The following is a 14,738-nucleotide window of genomic DNA, read 5'->3' as shown; positions in this document are numbered from 1 at the left end:
ATGTGCAGGTAATTAAAACTCAATCTAAAAAACTGGACAACAGAATAATATTTTTATGCTCAAAATACTTCATTTTCTAAGACAGGAAAAGTCATAAATACTTGGTCCACATAGGTACAGTCCACATAGGTACATTCAGCCTGTGTGTATTCTTTTTTTTTTTTTTTTTTTTTTTACAGGCAGAGTGGACAGTGAAAGAGAGAGAGACAGAGAGAAAGGTCTTCCTTTGCCGTTGGTTCACCTTCCAATGGCCACTGTGGCCGGCGCGCTGCACTGATCTGAAGCCAGGAGCCAGGTGCTTCTCCTGGTCTCCCATGTGGGTGCAAGGCCCAAGGACTTGGGCCATCCTGCACTGCACTCCCGGGCCATAGCAGAGAGCTGGCCTGAAAGAGGGGCAACCGGGACAGAATCTGGCGCCCCGACCGGGACTAGAACCTGGTGTGCTGGAGCCGCTAGGCGGAGGATTAGCCTATTGAGCTGCGTCGCCTGCCTCCTGTATGTATTCTTTACTTATTCAAGAAAACTAAGGTGGCAGGGGCTGGCAATGTGGCGCAGTGGGTTAATCCTCTGCCTGTGGGGTGGCATCCCATATAAGCGCCGATTCTAGTCCCAGCTGCTTCTCTTTCAGTCCAGCTCTCTGCTGTGGCCTGGGAAAGCAGTAGAAGATGGCCCAAGTGCTTGGGCCACTGCATCTGCATGGGAGACCAGAAGAAGCTCCTGGCTCCTGGCTTCAGATCGGCACAGCTCCAGTTGTTGCGGCCATTTGGGGAGTAAACCAGAAGACAGAAGACCTTTCTCTCTATCTCTGCCTCTCAAGTAAAGAAAGAAAACTAAAATGGCATTACATACTTTTGCTCATGGCTGATTTTTGAAATTTCTCAATTATTAGGTGTCCTAACTATTGCTGTCTTTCCTTTATGTGTAATAATAAATTAAAGCAGCAAATATTTTGTAATAAAAATAGCAGTGTCATGCCATTACATAAATACACAGATGAAAATTGTGCTGAAATAAAAATTTGTCTCATGCTTATTATGTCTACTCTCTAGATTCAATCTGACACAGCACAGAACTACACTATATACTATTCCATAAGAGGACCGGGAGTTGACCAAGAACCTCTGAATTTATTTTATGTGGAGAGAGATACTGGAAACCTGTATTGTACTCGTCCTGTGGATCGTGAGCAATACGAGTCTTTTGAGGTAAAGTCTGGCATTTATATTGTATTAGCATTTATTAACATTGGCCTTTTCATCTCATTTGTCCTTTTCTGTTTTCTTCTTTGTAGTCAATGTTCTGGCTATAGCTGATAGCACAGAATAGACTTGAGATAAGAGCAATTTTTATGGAATAAGTAAAATTATTAAGTTACTGCTAGTATTATGGTTTTAGTATTTATATATTTTCGAAAAGAAAGAAAAATACCACTTTGATGAGCAGTGATTTAGTTGGCAGAAAATACCTTTGGACTCTATGGTTTAGAGACTCGATGGTTTAGGTACTAGAGGAAGTAAAGGAGATTCAGAAATTAAATACACCTAAATACCTTTGCAATGGGAGCAAGTTAACTTACGGTGTGCAGGTGAGTGTGGCCAGTGCTTAACTAAGTTTATTCAGTCTTTTAGTAATCTGGTTGACTTTTCAAGGTGGAATGTGCGTTTACATGTAACTCACATTAATGTTAATATGTAATAGTGTCTTGATTCCCAACAGGACCTGATCATTTTCTTAACCAAATTTTAATTATTTTACATCTATTTTGGATTAATCTGTTATTCATGAAAATATCTGATTAACTAAATAAACATGCAAAGGTTTTAATTAAGTACTGAGGTTTAGAATTGCTACATTGACTTTTAAAGTGCTTGTGATGATCTGGTGTTTCTATCATACCTGTTATGAGAAAAATTGGGATGGAAATTCATAATGTGCAATTTGAAGAAATAAACATATTCCATGAACAGCATATATCCGTTCATTTGTTCCATTTCTGAATCGCTGTTTTTGACTTAAAAATTCTTATGAAAACACTTTTGGAAAAATAACCATTGAAATGCCTATAACCTGCATTTAGAAAAATAGGATAATATTACAGTTAATTGTAGTTGGGGAATTTATAATCCTAAGGAATCCAAAGTAAAGAAAGATTGAGAAGGTTATATTTCAAATCTGTGCACTTCAAACTTTCAAATAAAACATAACATTTCCCAAGTCTGCTTTGGAAAAAATAGTAATAAAAACCATTACACTCATGAAAATACAGAGCAATTAAATGGAAATTAGCATGATCTAAGTTATTATATTAGATAAATTTAAACATAAAATGCTGTCACACTACAAAATCAGCTACCTCTTGGCATTGAAGCTATGACCACACCCAAACAGTAACAGACAGTGAGACTCATCATGGTGCTGAAGAGTCTCCAAGTCAAAGCCAAAGCAAGTTTGAACCATATTTTGTTTTAAAAGTTATTTTCACTTTTCTCTTTATTGTACTCTCTTCACAGCTCATTGCTTTTGCATCAACTCCAGATGGGTATACACCAGAACTTCCACTGCCCTTACCAATCAAAATAGAGGATGAGAATGATAACTACCCAATTTTTACAGAAACAACTTATGTTTTTACAGTTTTTGAAAACTGCAGAGTGGGTGAGTATCTACTTTAGCAATATGTGACAACTTGAATGTGATTAACTCACAAAATGAGCTTCACTATGGCTGTCAGGAAGCACCACAGCCTAGGGGCATGAACAAGGGAGTATGGGTAAGATTTTGCTCAGCCTTGAAATACCTGTGAGACCCTGAGCAAGTTTTCTAATCTTCACAAGCCGGAGTTTCCTCATCAATAAAATGGGTCATCGCTATGCCAGATTTTTATGAAGATTAAATGAAGCAGAATACACATGGAATGCCAAGCACAGCACTTCAAAAATCAGTTAATAAATGTTACTTTGCTTCCTGTGTGAAATAAAACAAGTACTTTTTAAAAAAGGATTGAAAGGCAGAGTTACAGAGAGAGAGAGAGAGAAAAAGAGTTAGAGTGAAAGATCTTCCATCCACTGGTTTACTCCCAGAATGGCTGCAACAACCAAAGCCAGGAGCCAGGAGCTTTTTCCAGGTCTCCCACACGGGTGTGGGGGTCCAAGTGCTTGGGCCATCTTCCGCTGCTTTCCCAGGCGCATTAGCAGGGAGCTGGATTGGAAGTGGAGCAGCTGGGACAAAAACTGATGCCCATATGGGATGCTGGCATCACAGGTGGTGGCTTCATCCACTAAGCCACAATGCTGGCCCCAAATAAATACTTCTAAGAGAACATAATAATTCTTTGAGCAATTGAGACACAGACTTGAATATATCTACTTAAGTTCTCTAGTGATTGAATGCTTGACAATATCCTGGGCATGACCATAGAAGTCATTGAGAGTAATACAAATGTTTTGCCAATCTTGTGAAATGATCCATCTTAACTGGAAGCCCGGATGCAGTTTTTCAGACTTCCTGTCAAATGACATAATGGAAGCAGGGCTTCCTAGACAAAACAGATACGTATGGCCAACTAATTGCAGACTGACATAAAAGGCTAAAAAATATTTAGAATTCTTTACTTACAAAATACAAATGTCATAGAGGGGTAGTATTAATATTTTTTAAAAAATCATGCATTAAATAAGTAAATATAGATATGATTACCAGATTCAAAATGATAGGGTGCTAGCATATTTAAAGCATGAGGTATCTTGTGTAGACGTCACACACAAAAGCCTTGACTCTACTATATAAAATGTGATGTGGAACTTTTCTGAGATCAGGGGAGATGAGTGACGCAAAGAGGAAGTTGAAAATGTGGAAGTTTTGGAAATTAAAGAGGATTTTTCTGTATGCAGGTTCTACTGTGGGACAGGTATGTGCAACTGACAAAGATGAGCCTGACACGATGCACACACGCCTCAAGTACTCTATCCTTGAGCAGCTGCCGAGGTCACCCACCTTGTTCTCCATGCATCCACACACGGGTGTGATCACCACATCGTCATCTCAGTTAGACAGAGAGGTAACTCGAATATTAATACATAAAACTTGATTGTATTATAGCTATGTAGTAGTACCTTTATGTCTCTGCATATCAGCCAAAGATGTGTTTTTGAAAAGCATGTTGTAAACTTTATTTTAGAAAGATTATTTGATTAATATTTTAATACTTATTGACTGGAGTGGGCATTTGGTGCAATGGTTTATGACACTGCTTGAGGATTCCTGTATCCTGTATGGAAATGGCCAGGATGGAGTCCCAGCTCCACTCCCAATTCCAGCTTCTTGCTAATATCCACCGAGGGAGGCAGCAATGATGGCTCAAGTAGTTGAGTTCCTGCCACCCACTGTGGGAGACCCAGAGTGAGCTCCTGGCTCCTGATTTCAGTCTGGCTCAGTCCCAGCTCTTTCAGGCATTTGGAGAGCAAACCAGTAGATGAAAGATCTTTCTCTCTTTCTTTCTCTCTCTCTCTGTGTTTCAAATCAAATGAAAATTTTAGAAGCTATTTACTGATAATATTATTTTAAATATGTTACTAGAGGTCATTAAATAAATTTATAGTGTGTTAATTCTGAAATAATAATTTATTCTCCTGAATATTATGGTAATAGGAAATGTTCAATACAGAAAGTTTGTCTTTTGGGAATGTGCAGAAATTTGTCATCTACTGAGACAGGAATTCTTCTCTTTTGTGTCTGAATCACTTTTTTTCAACAATATCATCTATGTTTTTTCCTTACACAAATGGAAATAGAGTCCATATTATATCTCCAATCTCTGGTTTCCTCTTTTCAATAGACTACGAAAATCCAAAACTTAAGTAGTTTCCCAAAGTAATAAATAACTAAATGAGAACAGTGACATTATTATATATTCCCCCAAACCTTTTAATGCTTGGCTTAAATATAACAAGGTGAATTCTCATATTTTCCTCCTGTAGTCAGTTTGTTACAAGTGGCTTTTGCTTAAGTATATGTAGAAAATCTGAGATGAAGTTAGAAAAGAATATTGTAATAGTCATTTCAAATCACAGTGGATGTTCTTTGAGAAGTAGTAAGTAGTTTCTTAAAGGTTTTTGCAATGTAGACTCTCAAGTCCTATCAATGAACTTTCATATTTTGTTACTTGAAAATACATTGGTTTTTCTTGTATTGTGAGTGAATATTGCACCAATCTAAAATTTTCTAAAGCCATGCATCAGTCATTTGGAAAATATTGGCCCACTGAGTTATGTAGATTTTCCAAATATTGACACATTTCTTGAGGGAGTCTTAGAAAACTCTCCTTCTCTCCTCCTCACCTCCATTAATACCATAATGGTTGATCAGAGTTTTCCAAACTTGTCATTTTTCTTGAAAATGACAATTTACCATAGACAGCAAAGTTATTATCTTTGAAGTGACAAATTTAGTTTATATTTGACCAAATGCCTTCCAAATACTCTAGTCTGAATAACTGTAGATATCTTTCATATAAAAACTGTTCTATAAAAAAAAAAAAACAACACAACACCTCATTCAGCTCACAAGTTAAAGAACACAAGTACTTTTCCTTAAATAGCTCCTTTTGGGGCCGGTGTCTCAGCTCACTAGGCTAATCCTCCACTTGCGACGCCAGCACCCCGGGTTCTAGTCCCTGTTGGGGCACCGGATTCTGTCCTGGTTGCTCGTATTCCAGTCTAGCTCTCTGCTGTGGCCCGTGAGGGCAGTGGAGGATGGCCCAGGTCCTTGGGCCCTACACCTGCATGGGAGACCAGGAGAAAGCACCTGGCTCCTGGCTTCGGATCTGCACAGTGCACCGGCCGTAGTGGCCATTTGGGGGGTGAACCAATGGCAGGAAGACCTTTCTCTCTGTCTCTCTCTCTCTCTCTCTCACTGTCTAACTCTGCCTGTAAAAAAATAAATAAATAAATAAAAAAAAAATATAGCTCCTTTTGGTAGAATCAGTGAAAGACATTTAGTCAGTGGAGGAGTTATCCCAGGATTGCTCTATAGTAATTTTTTTTTTGCCGTAGAGTTCCAGTTATCGTCTGTTGCCTGCAACCATGTAAGCCCTTAAACCATCGTAACTTCTCTTCCATCTGAAGATGCCACAAATAAAGCTTTAGGGTCTCAAAACTTCATTTCATTGTTTTATCAGCCAGTTGATTATAGCCAATAAACATTAGCTCATTACAAATAAAACAGGTAATTCCTCCTAAAATTATTCTAGCATGAGGTTTTGAATGTTTTCAGTTCAAATGAGGCCATTATTTTTCAAGTGTGAAATGTGATTAGGGAAGGGTAAATCAAAGAAATTATGTTCATACAAAACAGAGATGAAGAGAAACTTTAGTTTTGTTTTAGGTAATGTATGAGGACAAGAAAGTTTAAGAGGTCATTGAATTAAGAAAAGAAGGTAAAATAAAAAGAGAAAAGAAGGTGGCCTTGTATAACTAAGGTGAGTGTTCTAGGTAGACGGTGAAGAGAGATTTTCACATGTTTTGTTTTATGAAGAAAAATGATTTAGGTAGAAAGGATGATCATAATAAACATTTCATAGAACAAGAAACCTAGGCAAAGAGAATTTTCCAGCCGTCCAACATTCTATTTGTTATTTTTGGGCCTGAAAAGGGATCTGTTTCTTTTTTAAAAAAGATTTATTATTTTAGTTTATTTAACATTTAATTAATTGGTTTACTTGAAAGAATGAGAGAGAGACACACACACAAACACATGGAGTGGGGGAGAGAGAAAAACAGAATGAGAGCAAGAATGCGAGATTTTCCATCTGTTGGTTCACTCCCCGCATGACTTCAATAGCCAGGGCTAGACCAGGTCAAAGCCAGGAGCCAATAACTTGATCCAGGTCTCCCATATGGTGGCAGGGGCCCTAGTAGTTGGGCCATCATTTCTATTCCTTCCTGGGTGTATTAGTAGGAAGTTGAATTAGAAGCTAAAGTAGCCAGGACTTGAACCTGCACTCCAGTATGAGAAACCAGCATCAATAGTTGCGTCTTAACCCACTGCACCACAACCTTGGCCTATAGAGCCTAAGTTTCTTAATACTAAGTCTGGAAGGCATTATTATGATGTTTTTAATCCTCCGTAACTCAGTCTCTTCTAATAAATGCAACCCCATGAGGAGAAACATTTTTTAAAGTAGCAGCATGCCTTAGGTAATATCTAAAACCATATTCTGTTTTCCATAGAAAGGAGACATTACTTAGACCCAGAACTTTATTTTCATCCTCATTTATCGATCTTTTTAAAAGTATAAAGTAAATCTTTAAAATCTTTTTTTCTACATGGGAATATTTTACATTATTGTTTTAAAGACATTTATTTGTTTTAAAGGGAATTACATAGCGAGAGATCTTGCTTCTGCTGGTTCACTACCCCAAATAGCTGAAACATGCAGGACTTGGACAGGCCAAAGCCAGGAGCCTGGAACTCCATCCAGGTCTTCCACATGGCTAGCAGGGGCCCCAAGCACTTGCCATCTTCTACTGCTTTCCCAGGTGCATTGCCAGGGAGTAGGACTGGAAGTGGAACAGCTAGGGCTTGAACTGGTGTTCATATGGGATGCTAGAATTGCAGGTGGTAGCCTAACCTGCAGTGCCACCATGCCAGCTCTGATTTACTGCTATATATTTTTGAATGTTAAATTTGTGTTTATAAAGTAAATTGAAAGTATGCCATAGTACAAATTAAAATTTAAAAAAAAAGAAGAAAGGAGGGTGGGAATGAGAGAGGGTAGGAGGGAGGGGTGTGAGAAATATCATTATGCTCTTAAAACTGTATGTATGAAATACATGAAATTTGTTCCTTTTATATAAATAAAAAAGTAAAAAAATATTAGAATATGCTTTTAATAGAAGATAAAGATTCTTAGTAATTAACAGGCAGTTTAAAATGTACTTAAGGCTATAGCTCTTCTATTTGTGTTGAATAAAGATAAAACCAAGGCTGGCGCCTCGGCTCACTTGGCTAATCCTCTGCCAGCCGCGCCGGCACCCTGGGTTCTAATCCTGGTTGGGGCGCCAGATTCTGTCCCGGTTGCTCCTCTTCCAGTCTAGCTCTCTGCTGTGGCCCGGAAGGACAGTGGAGGATGGCTCAAGTGCATGGTCTCCCTGCACCTGCATGGGAGACCAGGAGGAAGCACCTGGCTCCTGGTTCACGTCAGCCATAGCAGCCATTTGTGGGGTGAACCAACAGAAAAGCAAGACCTTTCTCTCTGTCTCTCACTCACTGTCTAACTCTGCCTGTCAAAAAAAAAAAAAAAAAAAAAAAAAAAAAACCATAAAGCCAATCGATTCTATAGTTTTTGAGTTGATGGCACATTAAGAAATGACACTATTTTTCATAAATTAAATGAAAATTACTAGTGTGAAAAATTCTTCTAGAATATGAGGGCTATGAAATTTAATCCTGTGCCCCTTAATTATTAAGACAAGGAAAATTATACAGTTTAAATGTCGATTTCATTTGTAATGCCGTTGATTCCTTTCAGTAATTAAATTCTTTTTGTTTTCAGTTAATTGATAAATATCAGTTGAAAATAAAAGTACAAGATATGGATGGTCAATATTTTGGTTTGCAGACAACTGCAACTTGTATCATTAATATTGGAGATGTGAATGACAATATGCCAACATTTACCCTTCCTTCTGTAAGTATATGAAATTAATAAGAGAAAGATAATAATCTGGTGTTAATTATTAAGTGTGCACATCTCTGATCATGACACATAATTTCAAATGAAGTAACCCCAATAACATAACAGTGGTTTGGAATCAGAGTTTGAAATTATGTGAATATAGTACTTAGGAGATTAGATGAACAGGGCTTCCTTTAGATGATGTTTTATTTTTGTGAGTGCTAACTAAGTTTGTTTGTTTGTTTGTGTTCTTTTAGTATGCTGCGTCAGTGGAGGAAAATACAGTTGATGTGGAAATTTTGCGCGTTACTGTTGAAGATAAGGACTTAGTTAACACTCCCAACTGGAGAGCTAATTATACCATTTTAAAGGGCAATGAAAATGGAAATTTTAAAATCACAACAGATCCCAACACTAATGAAGGAGTCCTGTGTGTAGTTAAGGTAAGATTAAGTCATTAAATTAATATTTGTAGTGTATAAAGTTTATAATATCATAGAATAGGACACTAGATTTTAACAGGAAGAAAAGAATTCTGGTAAATGTTAGATTAATGTACATAGGTAAATGTAAATGCTATGTTGGGGATCTATGTTAGAGAATATTTATTTTTGTAACTTTATATAGGTATGATTTTAAAAAATATATATGCTAGTATGTATTCAGTTAACATATTTTATCCATTTTGTAACCAATTTCTTGTAATTAAAAAAGATTTGATGCCGGGGGGTGGGCAGTGCAAACTTTCCTAGACTGTTTTTTCTGTATCTGGGTACCTTATTGACTTTCCCAAATGATGACTCAAACCCAAACGAGGCTGTTTGTAGGTTTGTTCATCCATGTTCAGTATATTCTTAGCATCCAAGTTCAAAATGGGAATCCTCAAACATTTAAAAATGTGAATATGTCCTACATTTCTTTCTAATACTATTCTACAACATCTGTAAAGAACCTGCTGCTATCCCAGGGACACTGGCATCCCAATTGAAGTGCTTGGTTCAAGTACCAGCTAATGTACTTTTGGCCTAGATTCCAGCTGATGCACCAAAGAGGCAACAGATGATGGTTCAAGTACTTGTGTCCCTGCCCACAAATGGGAAACCTTTATGGAGAATTCTAGGCTCCTTGGTTCATCCAGGTCCAGCCCCTGCTGCTACAGGCATTTGGGACTGAACTGCATATGGCAGATCTTTCTCTCTCTCTCTCTCTCTTCCTCTCTTTCTCCCCCTCTCTCTGTCACTCTACCTTTTAAATATATACATACATACATTTTTTTAAAAGGAAAGTATAATGACCATAAACTTTTTATTTTCTCATCTCTGTTGTCTTAAAGCATTTCACAAAATTTGACTCACATTTTCAACCCAAACCAAGGACAAATAATTTTGTTCATCTCAGGAATGTAAGAAAAGCTGTCCTAAAATTAGTGGCACAGTAAATACCTATTGCTTTTGATACTTATGATACAGACCCCTCCTAAAGGAGCATCTTTTGTGTTAACATACAAGCCCCTTCATTACTTGTATTAAATTTGGAACTGAGGAAGAATTTTTCTGTTTTCATTTTTGCCCTTTTTTTAATTTATTTATTTTTATTTTTTTGACAGGCAGAGTGGATAGTGAAAGAGAGAGAGACAGAGAGAAAGGTCTTCCTTTTTGCCGTTGGTTCACCCTCCAATGGCCGCTGCGGCCGGCACATCTCGCTGATCCGAAGCCAGGAGCCAGGTGCTTTCTCCTGGTCTCCCATGCAGGTGTAGGGCCCAAAGACTTGGGCCATCCTCCACTGCCTTCCCGGGCCATAACAGAGAGCTGGCCTGGAAGAGGGGCAACCAGGATAGAATCCGGCACCCCAACCGGGACTAGAACCCGGTGTGCCGGCGCCGCAAGGCGGAGGATTAGCCTGTTAAGCCACGGCGCCGGCCCCATTTTTGCCCTTTCTACCCAACTACTGAATCAGTTGAAAGATTCCCCTTTCTCTTCCACTGCCCTGTTTTTAGGCATGTGTTAATATTTCCACGATTGTTCTCAACACAGCACCTACATATTTCCATAGGTAACCAGTTAGATACATTAGGTCAAGTTGCCAAGTGTTAAATGATTTGATCTGATTTTTTGACACATTTGCTTTTGTAGCCCCTGAATTATGAAGAAACACAACAGGTGACCCTGCAAATTGGCGTAGTTAATGAAGCCCCATATTCACTAGAGGGTAGTTCAAGATCAGCCATGAGCACAGCAGCAGTTACCGTTAATGTACAAAATCAAGATGAGGGCCCTGAGTGTATCCCTCCAATGCAAACTGTTCGAATTAAAGAAAATGTAGCAGAGGGCACAAGCAGCAATGGATATCAAGCATATGACCCAGAAACAAGAAGTAGCAGTGGCATAAGGTATTTACAATTCTACTATATTTAACTTCAAGTTTACTGTAATTTTCAAATTTAAACTTATTTTGAATTAATATTATAATCTGACTTACAATCCTTCGTGTTATTTTAATTTATCATTTTTAACAGGTATAGGAAATTAAACGACCCTAAAGGGTGGGTCACTGTTGATGAAAACTCAGGATCTATCAAGGTTTTCAGAAGCCTGGATAGAGAAGCAGAAGGCATCAAAGATGGAATCTATAATATTACAATCCTAGCATCAGATCAAAGTAAGCAATTTGTTTTTAAACCAGAAACATGCATCTTCAGCAGTGAACAGCCTGAGTTGAAAAAATATAATATACATTTTAAAAATGGAATTTATATATTCTCTGTTTTCATTTCTCCCTAGAATCACTTAAAGAGTAATTGAGAGGTCTGCTATAATTTATTAACACGTGTCTTTTTTTCTAGTAGCAGCATTGGTATTAGACATAATTACAAAATAATTTGGTCATAGAACTTGAAATCATAATTTATTAGATTAAGGCAATCATTAAAAATTGAGAAAATTACTTCAATAAAATTAGCTCCAGTTTATCTGTGTACTTCTGTTAAAATATTCACCTTGTCAAGAGAGCTTACTCCAAGGAGAACATTCTGATTGCCACATACTTCACTTCTAGAAAACAGCTATACCTCTGTACAGGAAATGTAACCATTTACTTGGGGCTGAAATGCTCATTCAGGACATTACATAAACATAAACACTGTCATGATTATTAGTATATGATTAAATTAGAGAATACTATGAATTCGTGTAAGCATACAGCATGTAAACTTATGTTCTGTGTTTCATATACAATTAAGAGAAATATGAGTTCAGTGATTCTTTGAGACTCATTTAGAACATAAAATATAATTTTACTATAATAGACATTTGAATTCTGGGTCTTTGAAAAATAAATATGCTAACATTAGAATTTAGAAGTAATCTTCGAAGATGATTTAGCTCTTTCACTTCTCTCTCTTTGAAGTAATGAGAAATGGCTCCTATCCATTGACTGAACTGGTAAAGTTGTGATTATTATTGATTACCTTCAGCCAATTACAGACTTTTTTTTCCCTTTTTTTCTGTGAGAAAGCTGGATTTATTCAAGTTGGAAACCTCCTGCCGAAGTGGCCTGGAGGAGTGTTCCAAGAAAGGAAGACCTGAAGGGCTGGTGGTAGTGGGGTTTTTAAGTACAACCATGGTGGGAAAAACTTAGCCATTAGCTTCACATTCAGCTGCACAGCAAGGCCAAAATCCATCAGAAGACCTGATCTGTAATGAGGCGGGATAGGTAACTTGTTTGTACAGTAAACGGTGAGCTCAGAGGGATGGAATTGCCACTCCTTGCTATTCTCATGGTAAAACTGGAAATTCCTAAGAAATGAGATAGGCACTTTTGACCTTGCTAAAGGTAGCTTTTGGGAAAAGCAAGTATTTCGCACCTTAAATTTCCACCAGGACCAACCTGACTGCCTATCAACCTGTCTGACTCCTCACATTCCCTCCCCCAGAAGAATGGTTCCTAACCTCTGTTAGGAGAGCTGGGGGATAACCACTCTGGCTGCTTCCTGCTGACAGGGGACATTGTTGGGGAAGCAGAAGCTGGATATTCTTCTAGAGGTCGATCTAAAGGTACCCGGTCGAATGTGGGTTTCTTCAGAGGCATTGTCTGAAGTACTGTTTGGAGTCTGATGCCCTGTGGTTGCTTAAGCCTAGATAACACACAGCATGCAAGACAGTTTAAGATGCATGGTCCTAGCAAGAGTGCGAGAAAGATGATACATAGTGGTCCTAGGAAGGGCAGGAACCAGGATAGCCACCTCCAGTTTTCGAAGAACACAGTTTCCACAGAACACAGTTTCCACAGAACGTTCCTGTTGACATATGTATTTTATTTACTTCCTTATGCAGTTTGTCAATTTCCCTTTGAACTAGGTTTGAGTTATCAGTTAGGTTAAAACAGCATATTCCTGGCAATTGCTCAATTTGGTTTTTTAGCAATAAATAATCAATGGCTGTGCGATTTTGCAAGATGCCTTTTCGAACCTGGCTCAGTTCATCATGAAGATATGTTAAGGCAGTAACAGTGGTGTTTGTTGTCTTTCCTAATATACAAGCCAATTCATTAATCTCGTTATGTGTCTGTGCTGCTAGTCCAGGAGTTTGTATATTGAAAACAGCTGCTGTCAGTGCCTCAGTTAAAGTGTACAGCATTCAGGAGTCATCACAGTCTGAGGGGAGTGATTGTCTCACACGTATAGAATGTGTAGGGCTGCCAATGGAGAGATGAGAAGGGGTACTGTGCGACCCATGGAGCAAAGGCCAAACAGAATGTGACTTAGGAATTGTGAAAAGAGAGATGTTGCCACAAAGAAGACCCATAGTTCCTTCACTCGAATAGTCTACATGAGTTGTAGAAGAGCAGCTATGCTTTTGACGGACTGTCTTTTAAGGCCTCAGATTTTCTGGTCCCTTTGCCAAGAAATGATTTCGGTCAAAAGCAAATGAAAGGAAGAAAAATAATATGAAAATTAAATCCATTTTTTTACATTTTTAACAGCACTTGGAAAATGATTTATTGATAGATGAGATAAAAATTACTGTATGAAATTAGATATTTGGGCTGTAATTCTTATTTTACATCTTCCTCTGTTGTAGAGGAGATGGAATAATTGAGAAATTAAATACTTCATGGAATTTAGATCAGATTCTGATACTGGCTGATTTCATCAGGGCCCTCTGCTGTTTTCTAATGCAAAGTGGTCTTTACCCGTAAACCCTGATGCTGTGGGTCTGTGCTCACCCCACACCCTCCTGCTTCTCCACAGCACTGTTTCCTCTTGATAAACATCTCTCTCATGACCTCCATGTCTACCTTTCTTCACATTCCTGCATGCTGTCTAACTACCTTTCCTTCTCCCCAACATAGGTAAATTCTAAGATTTAACTTCAATTTTTCTTTTCTTCTTTTTTTTTTTTTTAAGATTTATTTATTTATTTTGAAAGTCAGAGTTACACAGGAGAGGCAGAGAGAGAGAAAGTCTTCCATCCACTGGTTCACTCCCCAATTGGCCACTATGGCCGGCGCTGCGCCGATCTGAAGCCGGGAGCTTCTTCCAGGTCTCCTACGCGGTGCAGGGGCCCAAGGACTTGGGCCATCTTCTACTGCTTTCCCAGGCCATAGCAGAGAGCTGGATTGGAAGTGGAGCAGCCAGGTCTCGAACTGGCGCCCATATGAGATGCCTGCAGGCAGCGGCTTTACCCATTACACCACTGCGCCGACCCCTCTCTTTTCTTCTTCATCTAAATTCCATTGGCAGTTTTACCTAGGTATCTCCTTTTTCTGGTAGAATTTTGGATGTCTAGTTTTACCATATTATTCTAGTGTTTAAGAGGAGATTACCTTTATATATTTTTAAACATTTGACAGAAGAAGGCTATGCACATCAAGCATGGAACCATCAGTTGAGTGCCTTATGAGTTGATTTGTAATTAGCATTTACCCATATAGAATTGCATTATATCAATATTAGAAGATGAGGCCGGCGCCGCGGCTCAATAGGCTAATCCTCCTCCTGCGGCGCTGGCACACTGGGTTCTAGTCCCGGTTGGGGCGCCGGATTCTGTCCCGGTTGCCCCTCTTC

At 38.5% G+C, this 14,738-nt stretch overlaps 1 protein-coding gene across 2 annotated transcripts in view; it reads left to right on the top strand.

Annotated features, from left to right (window-relative positions):
* DSC2 (desmocollin 2) overlaps nucleotides 1-14,738 on the top strand; it is a 42,832-nt gene that overhangs the window by 13,835 nt on the left and 14,259 nt on the right. For both annotated transcript variants that reach the window (XM_062201501.1, XM_062201502.1), the window contains exons 5-11: nucleotides 1,050-1,205; nucleotides 2,511-2,655; nucleotides 3,891-4,057; nucleotides 8,552-8,686; nucleotides 8,932-9,117; nucleotides 10,807-11,063; nucleotides 11,190-11,332. In XM_062201501.1, the coding sequence (XP_062057485.1) occupies nucleotides 1,050-1,205; nucleotides 2,511-2,655; nucleotides 3,891-4,057; nucleotides 8,552-8,686; nucleotides 8,932-9,117; nucleotides 10,807-11,063; nucleotides 11,190-11,332 (1,189 nt within the window). The remainder of the gene's footprint in view (nucleotides 1-1,049; nucleotides 1,206-2,510; nucleotides 2,656-3,890; nucleotides 4,058-8,551; nucleotides 8,687-8,931; nucleotides 9,118-10,806; nucleotides 11,064-11,189; nucleotides 11,333-14,738) is intronic.

This window comes from Lepus europaeus, chromosome 9 (genome assembly GCF_033115175.1).
Source record: "Lepus europaeus isolate LE1 chromosome 9, mLepTim1.pri, whole genome shotgun sequence".
Classification (NCBI taxonomy): domain Eukaryota; kingdom Metazoa; phylum Chordata; class Mammalia; order Lagomorpha; family Leporidae; genus Lepus; species Lepus europaeus.
This window is presented reverse-complemented; position numbering and strand designations above follow the sequence as displayed.